Genomic DNA, 19287 nt, shown 5'->3' on the forward strand with positions numbered 1-19287 from the left:
CTTCTAATACACCCCAGGATGCCATTGGCCTTCTTAGCCACAAAGGCACAGTGTTGGCTCATGGTCATCCTGTCATCCACTAGGACCCCCAGGTCCCTCTCCCCTACACTGCTCTCTAACAGGTCGTTTCCCAACCTATACTGGAACCTGGGATTGTTCCTGCCCAGATGCAGGACTCTACACTTTCCCTTGTTATATTTCATCAAGTTATTCCCTGCCCAACTCTCCAGCCTGTCCAGGTCTCGCTGGATGGCAGCACAGCCTTCTGGCGTGTCAGCCACTCCTCCCAGCTTAGTGTCATCAGCAAACTTGCTGATAGTACACTCAATTCCCTCATCTAAATTGTTGATGAATATATTAAATAATACTGGTCCCAGTACTGACCCTTGAGGCACTCCACTAGTTACAGGCCTCCAACTAGACTCAGCCCCATAGACTACAACTCTCTGGCTTCTCTCCTTCAGCCAGTTCGCAGTCCACCTCACTACCTGATCATCCAGTCCACACTTCCTCAATTTAGCTGTGAGGATGCTGTGGGAGACTGTGTCAAATGCTTTGCTGAAGTCAAGGTAGACCACATCCACCGCTCTGCCATCATCCATCCACCGTGTTATTTCCTCATAAAAGGCTAAGAGATTGGTCAAACATGATTTCCCCTTGGTGAAGCCATGCTGACTGCCCCTCATAACCCTCTTATCCTTGATATGCCTTAAGATGGCACCAAGGATAAGGTGTTCCATCACTTTCCCAGGGATGGAGGTGAGGCTGACTGGTCTACAGTTACCCGGGTCCTCCTTCTTGCCCTTTTTGAAGACTGGAGTGACATTTGCTTTCCTCCAGTCCTCAGGCACCAATCCCGTTTCCCAAGACTTGGTAAAGATGATGGAGAGTGGTCTAGCAATGACTTCCGCCAGTTCCCTCAGCACCCGCGGGTGCATCCCATCTGGACCCATGGATTTATGGATGTCCAGATTGCTCAACTGGTCTCTAACCCATTCCTCATCGACTAAGGCAAACCGCTCCGTCGACCTGACTTCATCTAAGGTCTCAGGGGTACAGGGCTCTTCAGGACTGCCTGCAGCAGAGTAGACAGAGACAAAGAAGGCATTCAGTAACTCTGCCATCTCTGTATCTTCTGTCACCAGGGCACCCATCCCGTTCATCAGTGGGCCTACATTGCCTCTGGTGTTAGTTTTGTCTGCCATGTATTTGAAAAAGCTCTTTTTGCTGTCCTTGACCCTTCTCGCCAGGTTTAATTCTAAGGAGGCCTTAGTCCTCCTAGCTGCCTTCCTACATCCTCTAGCAGCAGCCTTATATTCCTCCCAAGTGGCCAGCCCCTCCTTCCATGACCTGTAAACTCTCCTCTTCCACTTGAGCATACCCAGCAATTCCCTATTTAGCCACGCAGGTCTCCTGGCCCTCTTCCTTGACTTCCTACGTGTCGGGATGCTCTGATCTTGAGCTCGGAAAAAGCAATCCTTGAATGTCAACCAACTATCTTGGGTCCCTTTACCTTCAAGCAGCCTTGCCCATGGGATTTCCCCTAGCAATTGCTTGAAAAGGATAAGGTTTGCCCTGCTGAAGTCCAGGGTTGCAATTCTACTTGGTATTCTACTAGTCCTACCACACAAGATCCTGAATTCCACCATCTCGTGGTCGCTGCAACCAAGGCAGCCCTCAACCCTTAATGCTTCGACCAGATCCTCCTTGTTAGTGAGGATGAGACCCAGCAGCGCTCCTCTCCTGGTCGGCTCATCCACCATTTGCAGGAGGGTTCCAACCCCCCTGCCATGGGCAGGGACACCTCACACTAAACTATATCACCCAAGGCCTCGTCCAACCTGGTCTTGAACACTGCCAGGGATGCAGCATTCACAACTTCCCTGGGCAACCTATTCCAGTGCCTCACCACCCTAACAGGAAAGAATTTCCTCCTTATACCCAATCTAAACTTCCCCTGTTTAAGTTTTAACCCATTACCCCTTGTCCTATCACTACAGCCCCTCATGAAGAGTCCCTCTCCAGCATCCCTATAGGCCCCCTTCAGATACTGGAAGGCTGCTATGAGGTCTCCACGCAGCCTTCTCTTCTCCAGGCTGAACAGCCCCAACTTCCTCAGCCTGTCTTCATACGGGAGGTGCTCCACTCCCCTGACCATTCTTGTGGCCCTTCTCTGGACTTGTTCCAACAGTTCCATGTCCTTTTGATGTTGAGGACACCAGAACTGCACACAATACTCCAGGTGAGGTCTCACAAGAGCAGAGTAAAGGGGCAGGATCACCTCCTTCGACCTGCTGGTCATGCTCCTTTTGATGCAGCCCAGGATATGGTTGGCTTTCTGGGACCCCGAAGTCTTTCTCCGCAGTGCTGCTCTGAATCTCTTCTCTGCCCAACCTGCAGCTGTGCCTGGGATTGCTCCGACCCAGGTGTAGGACCTTTTTGTTGGGATGTGTGGCAGTGTGCTCCTATCAATCCTCTGATGTCTAAGCTTTTCCATCAGTGGGGTAAGGACTTTAAATTAGATCTTGATTGTCACAATTTGGAATCCATCAAGGCAGAAAACTTCTATTTCTATGAAAAAGACCAATTTTTGTGTGGCCAAGTAATTTTCAAAATGAACAGCTAAAAGAAATTAGTAAGGAAGTGAAAAAGATTAGAAACTGACAAAAATCCTCCGGCTTTATTTCCATGTATCTACTAACAAATATACTTCCCAATTAGAAGATTTTACTGTTAGAAGAAGTACAGAGGACAAGCACTGTTGCAGCTGACAGTGAATACGCAGTTCTGAATTTATGTGTAGATTTGCACTATGTACCATAAGAGAAAAAGTAGTCTACTAACGTTACTGTCAGCACTCTCATTACTGTTATTACCAGGACAACAAAGAGACCTTTCTCTTTTCATACAGTTGGTTTTCAATCACTCAGTCCAATTATAAAATCTTGTGCTTTTACAAAGTAGGCACCAGAGGGAGACCTGCACTTTAGTTCAACTATGAAATAATGCTGGCAGGAGTCATTCAAAAGTGGACAATCAAAGCCTCTTGGCCAATAGACCCTAGGTGGTTCCAATGAAATTGTGGCTAATGGGAGCACTCAGAGAGGGACTGGCATTTGGTAATCTTCTCTTTTCTAATGGCCAAAAAAACTTAAGAGTGCTCCATGAAGAAAAGCAGGATCCCTGATTTTAGGCTGCAGATGAACATACCCTCAATCACTTTGAGCATAGCTGGGAAAGACCTGTTCTTTGCTGCTCGTGCCCCAGCTCCTCATCACATCCTGCTGATGGTTACCACTTCCCAAATCTTCTGACTAAGCTGCGTATGTAAGAACTCCCTAAACATGTCAGTCAAAATAAGCTAGATCAGCTTAAGTAATTTAAATAACAAATCTTTCCTAACATGGCTCAATTTGACTGAATTGGATTAGGGAGAGCTCCCATGAGCAGCTCAGCTAGCAGACCAGAGAGGGCAGTAACCCCAAGTAGAGGGCACGGACGAATGCTTTGGTGTGGACTCACTCTTCCATTGATAAAGCTACTGTTGAAGGAGGACTGTTAACATGCATATATTGTAGGCAGGTTAATATTGCTTTCTAAGCCTGATAAAAGACAGCAAGAAAAGCTATCTGGTCAGGGAATGCATTATTCTCTTAAAAATATATCCTCTTAAATTCAACTGGGGAAAGGCAAGAGGCAATGACTTCTAGAAGGCAGGCAAGAGCCCAGAAAACTGATCCTGTGCACATGGAGTCAAGCACATTAACTGGAGTCCATGTATACAGATTTAAAAAAAAAACATTATTATGAATGATAGGTCTGTTGGTATGGAAAAACAAATGACTCTTTACCTGTACAGCTGGATACAAGGTTTACAGTTATGATAAAAGAGTTATTGACAGGAACACAGAAATGCTCATTGAAAGTACTATGTATACCCCATAATTTTTCTCAGCTCCTCATACACATTCCAAGTTAAGAAAATTGTTGAACAAAGAATAAGGAGCATATTCTAGAAGAAAACCCAAATTTAACTCTGATAAAAAAAACAGGCAGTCAATAAATCTCTTGAAAGTTTGTGTTTAACTTCCAGGTTGAGAATTTGTTGAGCATTTTTGTGTTAAGTAGATTCAACTCAAGTTTTTAATTAACAAATTTATTCTAGATGCTTCCATGTACAAATACAAAAACTTGGCATTTCAACTACAACTACTATACCTTTAATACTACAACTACTATACCTTTAATACAATTCTGCACACTACTTTAAAGAAATATCATTAGAGGGGTGTTGGTGGGGAAATCACGTTAAAGTTTCATTACAACTGCAGAGGTTATACAACTTCCAAGTTGCCAGCAGCTTCTGAAACTCAGCAGATTGAACTGTCCAAGGATGCTTTTCCACAGCTGCTTAAAGCAATACTTATGGGATTGCCAAAACTGAAACTGAACCTGCTCTTAGAGAAAATCTAGCCTAAAATTAACCTTACTGAGCAAAACAGAAGGGGAAAAAAACCCAACCAAAAACCCAACCAAACCCAGAAGTGAGAGGTAGTGAGGGAGAATAATTTTCAGATGGATAAACTCCCTAAACTAACTCTATGTGAAATCCTGAGTGCCAGTGTTGATAGAGGAAACACCCAGCTGAGGAGGTGCCTTTCCATTTTCTTGGAAATACATGGGAATGTCTAGTCCTTGAGAATAAGGACAAACAGGAGAACCTGAACATATCAGTACCCTGGTTTTTGCTTGTAGCTTACACTTCTCTCCTGGGAGCACCAAAAGGGAAGTACCTCTTCCCACTGAATTCATCCAAAAGGGTAGATTAGCTGTGTATCTTCTAGTTCTCATTTAATTACAACTGCAAAGAGTTTTCTTCCCTGGCTACAGGGCTCATGATCCAGTCTGTGCACAAAGATAAAAGAAAAGAATTAAGAACTCACAGGGAACCATAAATCTGGCATTTCCTCAGTCTAGAGTGCTTGAATTTGTGATGTAAGTAACAGCCTTTTTACTATGTGGTATAAAATCTAAAGAAAAAAATCTATTACAAAAACAGAAGATGCTCAGGCACAGCCCTTGCCTTACAAAGCTCACAATGCTCCTACTTGCAGGGATGCAAGAGTTTTATCAGATTTATCAAGTAGATATGAACAAGGGTCTAACTTAGATGTGGTTTGTTTATATGCACATGCTTTATCAGGTGAGCAAAGTTAATTCTCATTTGGTGGGAGCTGAACTTGCAATAGCTTTTTATTATTCCTCGTGGTAACACATAAGCATTGCCAGTTACCTGTATCACAGAGCACACTGGGTATAGCTTCAACTATATTGTTTCACCTCTTTTTTTCTTTTTTTTTTTTTTCATCAGTCAAATAGTCTTTCTAAAGAGGGTCAAAAAAGACAAGTCTGAACTTGTCAATTAGACAGGTCTAGGCAAGTGGTGTGTGCGGTAGTGGGGAACCGGCTGACCGGCCGCACCCAGAGGTTGCAGCAAATAGCTCCTTTTCCAACTTAAAAACAACTGACTTGTCACTAGTGGGATCCTCAAGGGACCCATTTTGGGCCAAACACTTGTTTAATATCTTCATAAGTGATCTCCACATCCAGATAGGCCTAAATGTACCCTGATCAAGTCACCAGGGCTACCAAACTGAAGGGGGAAGTGGACATTTGGAAGGGAGAGTCACTCTGCAGGGTGACCTGGATAGGCTGGAATAATGGCGTAATCATTATTAAGTTCAACAAGGACAAGTGTAAGGTCTTACACCTGGGAAAACACAATCCAAGAATGCAGCACAGGCTGAGATCGATCTGGCTGGGGAGCAGCTCTGTGGATCTGGGTGTCCTGGTGGACAACAAACTAAATGTTTTAGAACAGTGGGCAGCTGTGGTGAAGAAAGCCAAGAGGATGCTGGGTTGCATCAACAAGGGCATCACCAGCAGAGATAAAGAAGTCATCATCCCACTCAGCTCTTCTCAGGTCACACCTGGAATACCGTCTTCAGATTTGGTTCCCACTATGTAAAAAAGATGTGGACAAGCTGGAGAAAGCCCAGAGAAGGATCACAAAGATGATCAAAGGACTGGGAAGCCATGAGAGGAGAGGCTGAGAGAGCTGGGTTTGTGCAGCCTTGAGAAAAGAAGGCTCAGGGGAGACCTTACCACCATATTTCTGTCCATAGTTACAGGGTGGCTACAAAGAAAATGGAGACTCCCTTTCGGAAATGAGAGGTAATGGGCACAAGTTACTCCTGAGGAGATTCTGACTGAAACACAAGAGGAAAATTTTTCACAATGAGAAGGATCATCCGTTGGAATAATCTCCCCAGGGAAGTGGTGGATTCCCCAGCGTTGGACACTTTTAATATTCATCTGGACAAGGTGCTCAGCCATCTTGTCTAGATCATTCTTTGCCAAGAAAGGTTGGACCAGATGATCCTTGAGGTTATAGAATCATAGAATGGTTAGTGTTGGAAAGGACCTTAAGATCCAGGTTCCAACCACCTGGAATTCTATGATTCTGTTATTAGTTATTTTAAAAGTTATGGCGAGCTACCAAAATGTGCTTTAACATAAGGAATATTTGTGTGTGTTATTACACTTTCTAGTTTATTTCCATGAACAATATTCAAAGGTAACCTGGTCTATTATCAGCCTGCCACCAAATCACCAAGTTATCACAAAATGCAGTATATTGTGCCTGCCTTACATTTCCATGCAATGATGGTGTGCAGGGAAGTGGTGGAAAGAAGGAAAAGATTAGGCCTGACCAAATTTCACCATTTAGATACAGTGACTATACTCACAAACTGTAAAAAAAACAACCAAATTCATAGTGCTCTGAACTCTGCGCAATTCATTGTTGTTTCTCCTATTTGGTCATGTTTTCCTAAAGAGCATGAGAAGCTAAAGCCACATTACAAGGAAGGGCATGGCAATTAAAGAGGCAAGATGCTCATACTCTTCCCAAAGGACGCAGTACACACTTATGTATGTACACAGAGTAAGCATAAGCTCTACAGCATGTCCCAAAGATATATAGAATTGATACACAATACACAATCTCAAGAGTCATATCACAAAATAACACCCAGAGATTGCCGCAAAGAGCTACCAAAATACATAAATCTGTCTAATAAGTCATGCCCATTAAAAAAGCCAAAATAGATTTTCCTTGATCATTTTCCACCATACTGTCTTCAAAAAATGAGATATTTTCAATCTAAGATAAGCGTCGGTCTTGAAAGCAGAATTCCATTCCTTTAAATATTTCCAATACGATCTTAATTGCATTACTAACACATCTTGTGAACTGAAGAATCTTGCAAAACATAATTTAGGCACAAGTTTACTCCTAGATAACACGAGCAATTCAGACACCTTTATCATAGTACACAAAATCACCATTCAAACCATAAAAATCTAGACTTATGGAAATCAAATTAAAAATTTTCTTATAAAGAAGTCGAAACATCTGAAAGAATCCAGACAATCTGAAAGGCTACACATCAAACTCAAATTCTACTGTAAAACTGCCGTTAAAGTGGAATAAAGTCTTTTAAACCACAGAAGTATTCAAGAACTTCTGAAAAACTGTATCTATGCCATTCACAGAAAGTAGGATTTTGTATAGAGCCTTAACTTTCCCTCCCTCTTAATCATAAAGAAGTTCATTCTACATGCACCTCCAGCTTTTGTCCACAGTTATTCTAATGCAGTAGTGCTTCTGGAGTTTAACAAAACAGAATGTGACAACAGAAGACAAAAATCTGCACCCAAACCGTTAAAACCAATACAGAAATTGCACAAAATAAACAAAAACTGCAACCAAAAGGGATTCTGACATATTCACCTCTACATTCACCAAAGAGAAAGACCTACTTAATCTTTTCTACACTGTTTATGAAGTAAGTTGAAGACTAAGCTCAATAGCTGTGACATGGTTAAAAATAGCTGTACGGCTTAAGCATGGTAACTCATACTGCTCCACAGGAAGAATTACTCTCCTGGTCAAAATATTTGCCTTTTCAATGAGCTGAACTTTCAGGTCATCTGTTAACAATGTAGATTCTTTCCTGTCTAGAAGAACCTTATTGTCTCTCCTTTAACAAATAGCAGGGTATTGTTCCTAGCTGGTTGCTAATTCACACAATTATCATGTAAAAAACTTCCAAAATGCTGTATGCATTGCTTGGGTAATCACATATTTGGATTTAATAAATCTCATAGTTAATTCCTCTGCATGTGTAAAATAAAAATTAAACTTGTTTTTGTTATACCTTCTCCCCAGATCCCCAACCCTCCTTTCCCCTCTCTTTTCAGCCTTCCCTTCAAAACCACAGATGCATGTTACAACTGAGTGCAGGGTGCCTTTCATGATGAAAACACTTTTGTCCGATTTAGTAGACAATGTGTGTGAATGATGACTGTTTAGTTTGCCTTCCTGTATAACAGATAACTTCACTCCAAAACTCCTGCAACAGGACATCATATCGTGCTTGAACTAAAGGCATCTTTTTAAAAAACTCACATATTTGTTTTCAATGACCTATCCAGAACACCTTTAAATAAGCTGTTCTGATAGATAATTGCCTTCAGTTTTACATTTTTTTCTGTTTCTAGAAGAAATTCACCTTTCAGCTTTCGGCTCCTGTATTTTGTCATACCATTGCCTACTACACCTGAAGGACTGATCTGTCTGAATTCTTTGGCTCATGTAAGTACTTACAGGTCAGTCACTTCCCAAACTTCCCTTTGTTAAAACTAAACAGACTAAGCTTCTCCAGGCTCTTACCATAAACAAAGGTTTGTTCATTTACTTGTTTTTAAGGCTTTTACATGTTAAGCCTCACGAGTTTAAGGTTTGACGTGTTTTTTCTGCATCTTCTTAAGTTTATCTAGGTTTTAGGGTTTCTTGCATCTTAAGCTCAAGCAGGATGTAATTTCCTAACATCACTTGAGCTATACAACAAAATAAAAGCACACCTAACTCCACTTGAGATGCTCTCTATCCATACCAAGAAACTGCACTGTGCATTTTAGCCACTGCATCGTATCACTGTACTACTCCTTTCCAAAGTACTGGTCTCCATCCTACATGTATGATCTTACTGTCTAGACAGATATATTTAGCTATATTAACATATGTTGAAATGATCCCCATTAACTAAGTACAGACCATCCTTCACACTTACTAATCCATCCATTTTTTGCACGAATGCATTTTACCAGAGATTATATTCTATTTTCCTCCAGATCATTATCCAAATCCTTAAAGCAATGGTCTGTGAAAAACTTGTATGAAATCCAACATGAATGTCCTTCATCTATTACTGCTTTATGATCTGCCAATTAACCAGTTTGAGATATATTTAATAAGGGCCGTGTTGACTTAGCAAAGAGCTAGGTTTTAAAAATCAGAATACCATGCAGTACTGCATCAATATGAAGGCTTACTGTACCTACACAAGTATCTTTGTCAACCAAAAACATTCAGTCTCATAATAAAGAAATAAATGCAGACACGTTCTAATCAACACAAACAGCTGGGCAAGCAGTGACTCTGCTTTTTTCAATTTTCTGCTAATTCTCATTTCAGTCTTTCCACGGTTCTTTCTGTGATCCTTATCAACCTGTCCAGTCTAGTATTAATGTTATATCTTGGCCCATCCTATCTCATTTACACTTCTACAACAATTAAACTAAAACAAAATACAAAACCCAGTATCTTAGATGCCTTTAGTTGCTTGAGTGTATGTTTGCTTGTTTTAAATCCTGACTGCTGTAGATTACAGAAAAAATAAATAAATTTGTTTGTTCCTACCAGAATAAAGAAGTATTTTTGTAAGTCACTGGAAATTGTGAATATAATATCCAGATATTCACCAAAGAACAATAATATTTTGACTCACAGCATGTTTTTTAAAGAATCATAGAATAATTTTTTTAGCAGTATTTTAGTCTCTTCTCAACTATTATTGTTTACCCTATCGAGTAGATGCATATCACTACTGGCATTTTGTTGCTCTAAATAAATAAGAGAATTTTCATATTGTTTTTAACCCCATTTATAGAAAGTTTATGACTAGTGCCGATATAGAACCATTGAATTGTTAGGGTTGGAAAGAACCTTAAGATCATCTAGTTCCAACTCCCCTGCCATGGGCAAGGGACGCTTCACACTAGACCATGTCGCCCAAGGCTCTATCCAATCCAGCCTTGAACACAGCCAGGGATGGAGCATTTACCACTTCTATGGGTAGCCTTTTCCAGTGCTTCACCACACTCACAGTAAAGAATTTCTTATATTCAACCTGAACGTCCTCTTTTTAAGTTTTAACCTGTTACCCCTTGTCCTGTCACTACAGTCTCTAATGAAGAGTCCCTCCCCAGCATCCCTATAGGCCCCCTTCAGATACTGGAAGGCTGCTATGAGGTCTCCACGCAGCCTTCTCTTCTCCAGGCTGAACAGCCCCAACTTCCTCAGCCTATCTTCATATGGGAGGGGCTCCAGCCCCTTATAATCTACTATAAATGGTCTTTTTATTGAGACTGCTAGTAGCCGCTCCTGCTTACGGCATTTTCTCTGAATCTTCATACATCTGAATTTTTCACCTCTGCCTTACTACACTGACAGTTTCACACCTACCTCTAATGACTTTTCTTTGTAAGAGTTACAAATCTCCTGGGTAACTTTTGTTTTAAAGTAATATAACTTTGAGACAAAACTGTTTTCTTCATATTTATAGCAAAATCTGTATAATGTCATTTTTAGGAAATCATCTTTTTAGAAAAACTGATTACATATTAGTGGCAAGGCCTCTAATGGACAGAGCAGATTCAAATAAAAAATGATAACTATTTGTGCTGATTGTTTTCATGGAAGTGATCTTTCATTTAATTTCATTTTTGCTAGAAGAATAAAGTTGAGGAAAACAGGATTTCTCATTCTCAGGAAAGTGTGATGTATGACCTGCACATATTAGAAATTCCAGGAAAATTTTATTAACCATCACCTAATGTAATCACTCTGAAATAATAATGCATAGTTTCTTTGCATCTAGATATTTAAAGAAAGATTCCCCTGTCACATAAATCACAGGAAATTATGCCTTTATCTCTGTAAAATGAAAGGTCAGACCTTACAGAACTTTCTGAGGCACCTTTCTATCCTTAAGTGTACACTTTTTTTAGTTGCTTATACCTTGCAAATAGTCAAAAAAATAGAATGCAATGTTTTTACCCTTGCTTTCTGGAAGTAACAAAACTGGTGCACAGGCTGACTGTTAAAACAATGTCAGAATGGAACCACAAAGGATAAATGGAAGGGCCAACAATAATGGCCTGATTTTATAATTTGGTTTTGCTCTTAATAAAGTCTGGCATGCAATAAAAACTGGCACAGTGGTATTCTGTTTGACTTAGTAATTTTCACATATGTAGTCTAAAGTGTTCTGTGTTGGATTTTGGTTTTGTTTAAAATACTTTATTGGCAAGTATGTAAATTGGAATATATTGGACTGAGTTTCCAGACAATGATCAACAGAGTTTATTTTTTTTTAACTGGCTGTAATCTTGGTTTATACTTTAAAATTATTTATTTAATAATTTGTTGGGTTGGGTTTTGGTTTGTTTTTGGTTTTTTTTTTTTTTTTGTTTACTTTTTTGTTGTTGTTTTGGTTTTTTTTTTTAAACTTTTTTAAAAAAGGATCAATGCCATTGTTGGCAATGCCATTAAATTGTACTGGTTTAGAAGCAAAGCACAACTTTTAAATTTATTGTTTTAACAGGTGCATGTAGCAATGAGTCATCTGAATATACATTCATGCAATCTTAATTTTTGCATGCTACACCCCTGAAATAACCAATATTCTATTCTATGTTTTTATACCACATACAAATGCAGACCACATTTCTAGTAAGTATATAAAATCATTTAATAAGAGAAAAATGTCTTTTAAATGCTGAGTACACAATCTCTTTTTATCATCATATTTCATATTTAGAAATAATCACAGAATCATAGAATTGTTAGGGTTGGAAAGGACCTTAAGATCATCAAGTTTCAACCCCCCTGCCATGGGCAGGGACACCTCACACTAAACCAAGCCTTTTCTAATTAACTATTAGCTACACCTATACAATTCACAGAATAGTTCTGCTTAACATAAACAAAAATAAGTGGCCTACACACAGAGAGAACTGAGAACATTGGATTTTGGGCACTTAAACTACTTTGCTTTTTTCTAAATTCTCACCCAATTACTAGCTCTATGTTCCCAAATCTTTCCATAATAGATCACTAGCCTTGTAGTCTTTAGCATTAAGAGATATTTTTCTTTCCTAACCAGTTGTTATTTATATGCTGGAAGGAGTTAAAGAGCAACATAGTTTACTTTCTCCTTATCAGTTTTCCCACCTTCTCATAAACATGTTCAAAGTGAAAGTAATTTGTTCCTGCCCATGAAACCGAAACCAAAAGTAATTAAAGTGCAAGTTTTTCTACCCAATAGATATTGACAGCACTTATACTTTGAAGTTTAATTCCATTGAAGGGGCTAAAATAATCTTTATGAATAACAGCATTTCAAATGAAATGCAGCTTAAAGGGAGCTCAACTATGAGGAGACATCCCACTCCATGCCCACTGCCCACTTAAAGAATAACCAGAATCCTTAGAAAGAAATTATACTTTTAACTATGTTTGTATATCACACCCCCATCTTCAGACTGGCATCAGACAGTAATTATAACACAACCAAGGCAGGCAGGCAAAAGACAAGCTTACAGGGCTGCAGAATATCCCTCGCTTGTGGCACACTGAAAGTAACAAAAAGTTTCAGCAAGCTTTGTAACTGCTATCCTTAAATACAATGCAGACAACTGTTAATAAGTAGCAGTTACCTGGCACTGAGGAGTAACTGGAATCCCAAATTGTTGCAAACAGGAGTTTTCCATTTACAGGTTAAAGCAGAAGCCCAACCAGCTACTAAAACTACACAGCACGGCATCTTCTGCTCTGAACATGATCACCAGATCTCTCGGTGCAATCCCTTTCTCGGGGGCACTGCTCCTCTCCTGCGTGGTGTGGCACGACCTCAAGGTGCAGTCCAGGAATATGGGCTCTGTGATTCAGCACAAGCCAAGGGCAAGAAGCTGTGCAGCCACACTACAAGTCAGTCCAGCAAGATGATCCAGCTGAAAATTAAACATGCAGTTTGATGGATTTTTTTTTTCTTTTTAAACAGAGCCAAGCCATTGCTGCAACACCCATCACATCTACCCAGATTTTTCTCCTGCCTCCCTTCCAGTATGCCATATATTCCTGCTCCTTTACTTGAAGTGGCACCTCTGAAGTGGTTGGATTTCAACCTCAAGTCAGTCTGAAAACTGCCAGCAAACTATTTCTACAAAAGCACTGGGTAGCCTTCAGCTAGACAGCCTTCCTTAAATGGCATTCACCTGACCCTGTGACACAGATCAGTGCCACTGCAAAGGAAGGGGGAAGAACGAGTGGCTTGTTGAAGGAGGCAGTGGTGACAAGCAAGGCCTATAGCACTTCAATTTGCTTAAGTTGTAGAAAACAGAGCCCTCAGACTCCCACTTGAAAGTGGACAAGGAATAGATGGTCTTCTTCCTTAATATTTAAGTTTCAAACCCAGCTTCTAGATATCACACCACTCAAAGAAACATTAAAGGAAAGTGAGTAAAACTGACACAAATGCTGCTGGTATACACAAATTTCCCCACGTCTCAGGGGTCGCTTACTGAGGCTGGTCTGTGTCTCAACAGCACGAATGACCTTCCACACCAGCTTCATCATCCTGACAAGTATGTGCATGGACATGCACTGAACCAGACTGAGGAACTGATTCAACCAAATGACCATTTTTGGAGGCAGGGTTTTTTTGTTTTGGGTTTAACTATGCCAGATTGATTCTCCAATCCTCCTAGCACATGACCAAGCTGCTCTTCTGGCTCATTGGAAGGAACAGCTGACTGTTTGGAGGAAAGACCTGCTGAAGTCAATTACAAAGCACTGCCACCCAAACATCTTCTGACATTGAACGTAAAATGAAGTAAAATGCAACAGTTATGGTTTAAAAGCAAAACTTCAGATTTGTTGATCAGTTACTGTCACTCAGTAAACAAACCTTAAAACAGACCATAGTAGCTCAGCGCTGTGCCTAAACACTTTATACTTCGACATCAAAATCCCTTAATAACTTTCACCTGTTAACACAGTTTACAGTCCCAAGGGAATGCTGTAATGAATGAAAAATTTGGTATTATACTTTAGGTTCAGAAGACAGCAGAAAAAGGAAAAAAAAAACCCAAAACCAAATCCTGCTGCGCTTAGGAGGCAACATTTAAGTATACTCAACTGACTAAATTAACCTGACTATCCTTTCTACACCTCTTTGTAGAGAAAGGGGATGAAGCCTGATGACCTTCCAGAGAAATTTTACTTAGAAGGTTTGAATGGCCTTCTGGAGGACACTCATCACTGATTACAGAGGATATCAAAGATAACACTTAATTCTAGTTAAATATCTCTCTGCAGTTAGCTCCACCAAAACCAAACCACACCAACAACATAAAAAGGAGACAGGTTTGTCTGTCACTTGTACTTCCAGCACAGCTTCTCTCTCTAAGACCCAATCAGCCTTTATTCTAAGATGTTCTGACAGTACTTACTTGGGGGAGAAAAGGGAGGAGAAAAAAGGCTTTACTCTGCTTGTGCTTTGGTGCAGGGACTCAAACTTTGTCAGGGAGATGAGCAAATGATTAGCAATCACCTCTGAAATATTCAGTCTGAGTGATATGCTCAGTGCCAGCCTGTGACAGAGGAAAGAGAGTTACATTTTCCAAGAGATTATCCACGTGTCCTAATGATGAGATCCTCCATTTTTCCTGAACAACCAGTTCCTATTCTACAGAAGATAAGGCAGTTATACCAGGATATGCCTTTTTTCCCCTACATAACAAAGTTCCAGTTTCTTGCTCAGAAAAATAAAAATCATCCTTACTTTACAATCATTAGACAACTAATTCCACACTGAAAGCGCCCTTTTCTGAAGAAGTTGCATGGAAAAAGATTTTTCTGGTGGTTTGACTGAAAACTACAGTATTGGGAAGGCACTGGGAAGGTAGAGCTGAAACAATTGACAAAAAGGACAAAAGATGAAAAGAGAGCATTCATTTAGTGAAAAGCAGAACATAAAATGGTGTTTTCACAGTCCAATGACTACTTTCTTCTTCCACTTCTCATAATCTACTACACCTCAGTGTACTTTAAGACTTTAATTAGCATACAAAGACCTAAAATCCTTCCCCCAAAATTAATCACTTCTAGTCACATCTTAGTTCAAGCTTCATAAACATAAATGAGTGTATATAAGAAAAATAAGAGAGCCAAATAAAGCATTATTTTACTAATGGAAAGAATAAAACCACATAAATACATGAATGTATATATATAGGTCAAGATACTGACTCATTAATTCCCATTATTTACAAAAACATCCATCATGAGGGAGCAAAAAAGTCAAAGGACATTTTTACTTGACAATAAGAGTGTCATAATAAAGAAAATCATTTTCTTACATTTAATAGCTTTGATTAAAAATATATATGTTCAAGTGCAGAAGATTAAATTCTTTAGAATAAACTAGGTTGTAATTACTTGAGTAAGGACTTATATGTTGAATAATTCAATTAATATTGAATATATTCAAATAACATAGATCAATTAAAACAGGAACTTCCCATTTCACAGACCAATACCAGTAAACAATGACTAACTTACATCTTCACTTGCACAGAGAAAACCCAAACACTACTGAAGTGTGACTTTAATGACAGCTGTCCCATCACTCCTTGCTTTTCACAAGTATCCAAAGGTACGAAGAACTAGAGCATAGCAAACATTTTTATCTGAAAAATGGGAGAAAATAACACAGGAATAGGTATAAACAAATAAAAGTAGCTTCATCTGTCACCATGGGTGGATCAAAATTCTATGATTCTAAGACCTGACATCCATGGGGACACAAACAATATGAGGTCCCTGTACTCGTTCTATCTTTTTACTAAATTCATGTTTTGTCACTAATGGCAGCAGAGGAAACCTCCAAAACCACCATCTTACTCAATATGCTTGCTCTGCATTACACCAGTTTCAAGGCAAAACTGAACTTAAAATTGAAATCGATCCTTGTAAAGAATTGGTTTTAAAGATAAGGCATTTTAATGATTATCTCAACAAGCCTTTTCTTAAAAAAATCCAATAGTCAAACAACCCTGCTATTAAATCTTTACTGATAAGAAAGCAGAGAAGCATAGCATGGTTTGTATACAGTGACGACACACATATCCTGCTGATGAAAAAATGAGCAAGATCTCATGCTTCTGTGGTTTTAAAGATTTATGGAGTAGTAGTCCTTCATGTCCATTGGTTTCTGTAGTCACTGCCATAAGCTGTCAATTCAAAAACTGCTGAATGCACTGGCTTCCATGTTTTAATACTCCTACAATGCTACATTTTAAAGAATCATCCTTAAATACAACAATTTTCATCTTCTCATTCAAAACCTAATATTTTATTCTTGGATAGTTCGAATAAAATGCACAAATAAAGCACAAATCTCAGGAGATCTGATGAGTACAATGTGGGACAAAACTATTCAAATTTAGGAGCTGCCCTTATACAAGAGAGATGCCTCTAACATGAGTGAAATCTGAATCACTGATGGATCTTTCAAAACAGGACACTACCTTATCTCCATCAGCATAGGGAAAAAAAGTCTTTGTTGTTACTGATCATGATTCCTTGACGACTGGGTGAAAATACAGCTTTTTCCACTGTTAATTCTCTGGAAGTCATGCCTTTCAAAAGTCATATGATAGTGAACTCATCCTAGCCTTCTGTATTACATTGTCTAATGGACATTTTTTCCAAATTAAAAAGATAGATAGAGAAGTGTCCTTTACACTCCCACTCAACACATACCCATTACTATCTGATTGATGCTATCAGATCAATACACGAAGCACATAACACTAAGCATATGAACCACACAAAGGAAAGAAGAATTTGAGAACAATTTGTGAGCTGGGCTCTAACCTTCCCTAGCCATTTCCATGCACTGTAAAGAACCTGGCGTGCACTGACAGTTTGAATTTTAACTTTGAAAATTTTGACCTTACTATATCGTAACTGAAAATTGATTGATCGATTTCACTAAAACTGCACTAACTTAGAACTTCTGTTGCCCTTAGGAATATCTGGACATCTAGTTATTCCTTCAGCTGCAGAGGATGATGGTGAGCTGTTCCTAGGGATGCCTCATCAGTCTTCCAGATGAAAAAGCTCTACAGCGTCACTTTGAGGAAGCATGAGAAATTGTTTTAACTGGAAATGCACACTCAACTGTCGAGTTGCTTTGAATACATCTATTAAGAATAACTCCCAATCTAATTCCACAAGAAGCAGACTAAGTTTAAAAGCTCAAGGTTCTCAGTCTAGTGTAAACATCACTGCTTTTATTGTCTTTCTTTGTTCTTAGAAAGCACTGTTAATCAAAGATCGAGTTTGGTCCTTATCTGTGACCCAAAAAAGTAAGAAGAAATGTGCCAGCCCATCCAAGAGTGTAGAGTTACTGTTTGGCTAAAAACCTACAGAGAAAAAAAAAATCTCTGTTTTTTTTTTTTTTTCACTCTTTAAGGAAAAGTTTTCCATGTATCTTCCTGATTTTAGAAAGATTACGCTCCATACAATCTACTATAGTTTATACTTAAGTCTCATAAAATAGTATTAATTTCAAATAATGAAGTTAATTCTTAGAATTATTATTACACATGCTATTGCAATTTGTTTTATTCTGTGGCCATATTTCTCTCTTTAGATTTTCTAGACTAGGAGTCTACTCACACAAAGCAGTTAGCTACGCCTTATTTTGGCATACAGACCTTAAGCATGTGAAGTCTGCACTGAAGACTTTGCTGATATCTAAAGCGTACACAGCTGATTATTTCAGATTTCACTCAGAGTTGGTGTTTCTGTTTTGGTTGATCACATACGCTAACATCCTCTTCTTGAGAATTACAGTTCAAGTTAATACATTGTTCAGGAGCAGGAATATATTCAGTGATTATGACTCAGAAAAGACTTGTGCAAACACCTTAAATTCTACCACTTGAACAAGACCCCAGCAAGTATCTAGTATATTGTCTGAAGAGAAACAATGACAGTTGAGCCTGACTAACCACTGTGCTAAGACAAGTGAGTGACCTGGCAGTCATACCATACTCCTGCTTACCACACCCTGCCAGGATCAACAGAAACATGCACGGCACTGCTCTTTCTGCAGACGTGCCCACCTTTGGGCGCAGGGACTGAAGGTGGGCTCTGGTCATCTCGGGAACTCAGGCCATGCTGCTGGCATTTCATAACCAAGGCTGAAATCTGCCTTGGTCCCAACAAAAGTAACCATGAAAGCTCCTGATGATTACTGCTGTGCCACATTTACCATTCCCCCCACCCCCCCCATCCCCCCCTACAGTAAGACATCACAGATCTGTGATAGGAATCACGGTGCTGAACTGGATGGAAATTTTTGTGTTACTACATTTAGACTTACATTCTCATGAGTTTAGTTTTAACCTTTTGAGGCACCTAGCCACTAAAATATGATGCAAGAGTCATGCTTTGTTAGCACGAGCTATGTTTTAAATATACATGTAAGTGGGGAAAATCAGGTGCTGAAATCAAAGCACAACAAATGAGCCTGATTTAGAAGCCAGCCAAACTATAATAACAGCTAAGTTTTCCAAAGTTACTTTGAATTGTTTTGTACCCTTCATATATCTACATTACTACTGGTAACAAAAATGTTATCTGTCTACAGACCATGTTGCACTGAAGAACTCAGGTTTATGGAAAGAACTTCAAAAAACATAGACTTTTGAATATCCACTACATGCAACATTCAACACATCACTGTGTCAGGGAAGTATTTTGGAGTTAAGATATATTCATTTCAAAACTCTTAAGAATGTACCTTAATGGTTCCCCATCACACGTATTTACAAAATGTACACCTGACATTTTTCTGTGATAAACACATCACAACGTATTTCCCATAATTTGCTTTAAACTGTGGCATCTTCAAATTAGAGCCAAACCTTTTATTATTCCCTAAATTAGGCAGATTCCCATAAACCAATGTCTTACATGAAGTGGAAATGCTTAAAGGAATAGTTATATGTCTTTGCAAAATGAAA

At 39.2% G+C, this 19287-nt stretch overlaps 1 protein-coding gene across 2 annotated transcripts in view; it reads right to left on the reverse strand.

Moving 5' to 3' along the window:
- CDYL (chromodomain Y like) overlaps nucleotides 1–19287 on the reverse strand; it is a 104951-nt gene that overhangs the window by 78285 nt on the left and 7379 nt on the right. The window contains exon 1 of one of the 2 annotated variants that reach the window (XM_057399317.1): nucleotides 12907–13044. The exons of the other annotated variant lie outside the window; for it this stretch is intronic. Coding sequence (XP_057255300.1) covers nucleotides 12907–12960 — 54 coding nt within the window. The 5' untranslated portion in view covers nucleotides 12961–13044. Of the gene's footprint in view, nucleotides 1–12906; nucleotides 13045–19287 lie in introns of those variants that run through there. 2 annotated transcript variants of the gene reach the window in all.

Source organism: Pezoporus wallicus, unplaced genomic scaffold (genome assembly GCF_028554395.1).
Source record: "Pezoporus wallicus isolate ANWC-B61680 ecotype Strahan unplaced genomic scaffold, APGP_CSIRO_Pwel_v1 contig_818, whole genome shotgun sequence".
NCBI lineage: Eukaryota > Metazoa > Chordata > Aves > Psittaciformes > Psittacidae > Pezoporus > Pezoporus wallicus.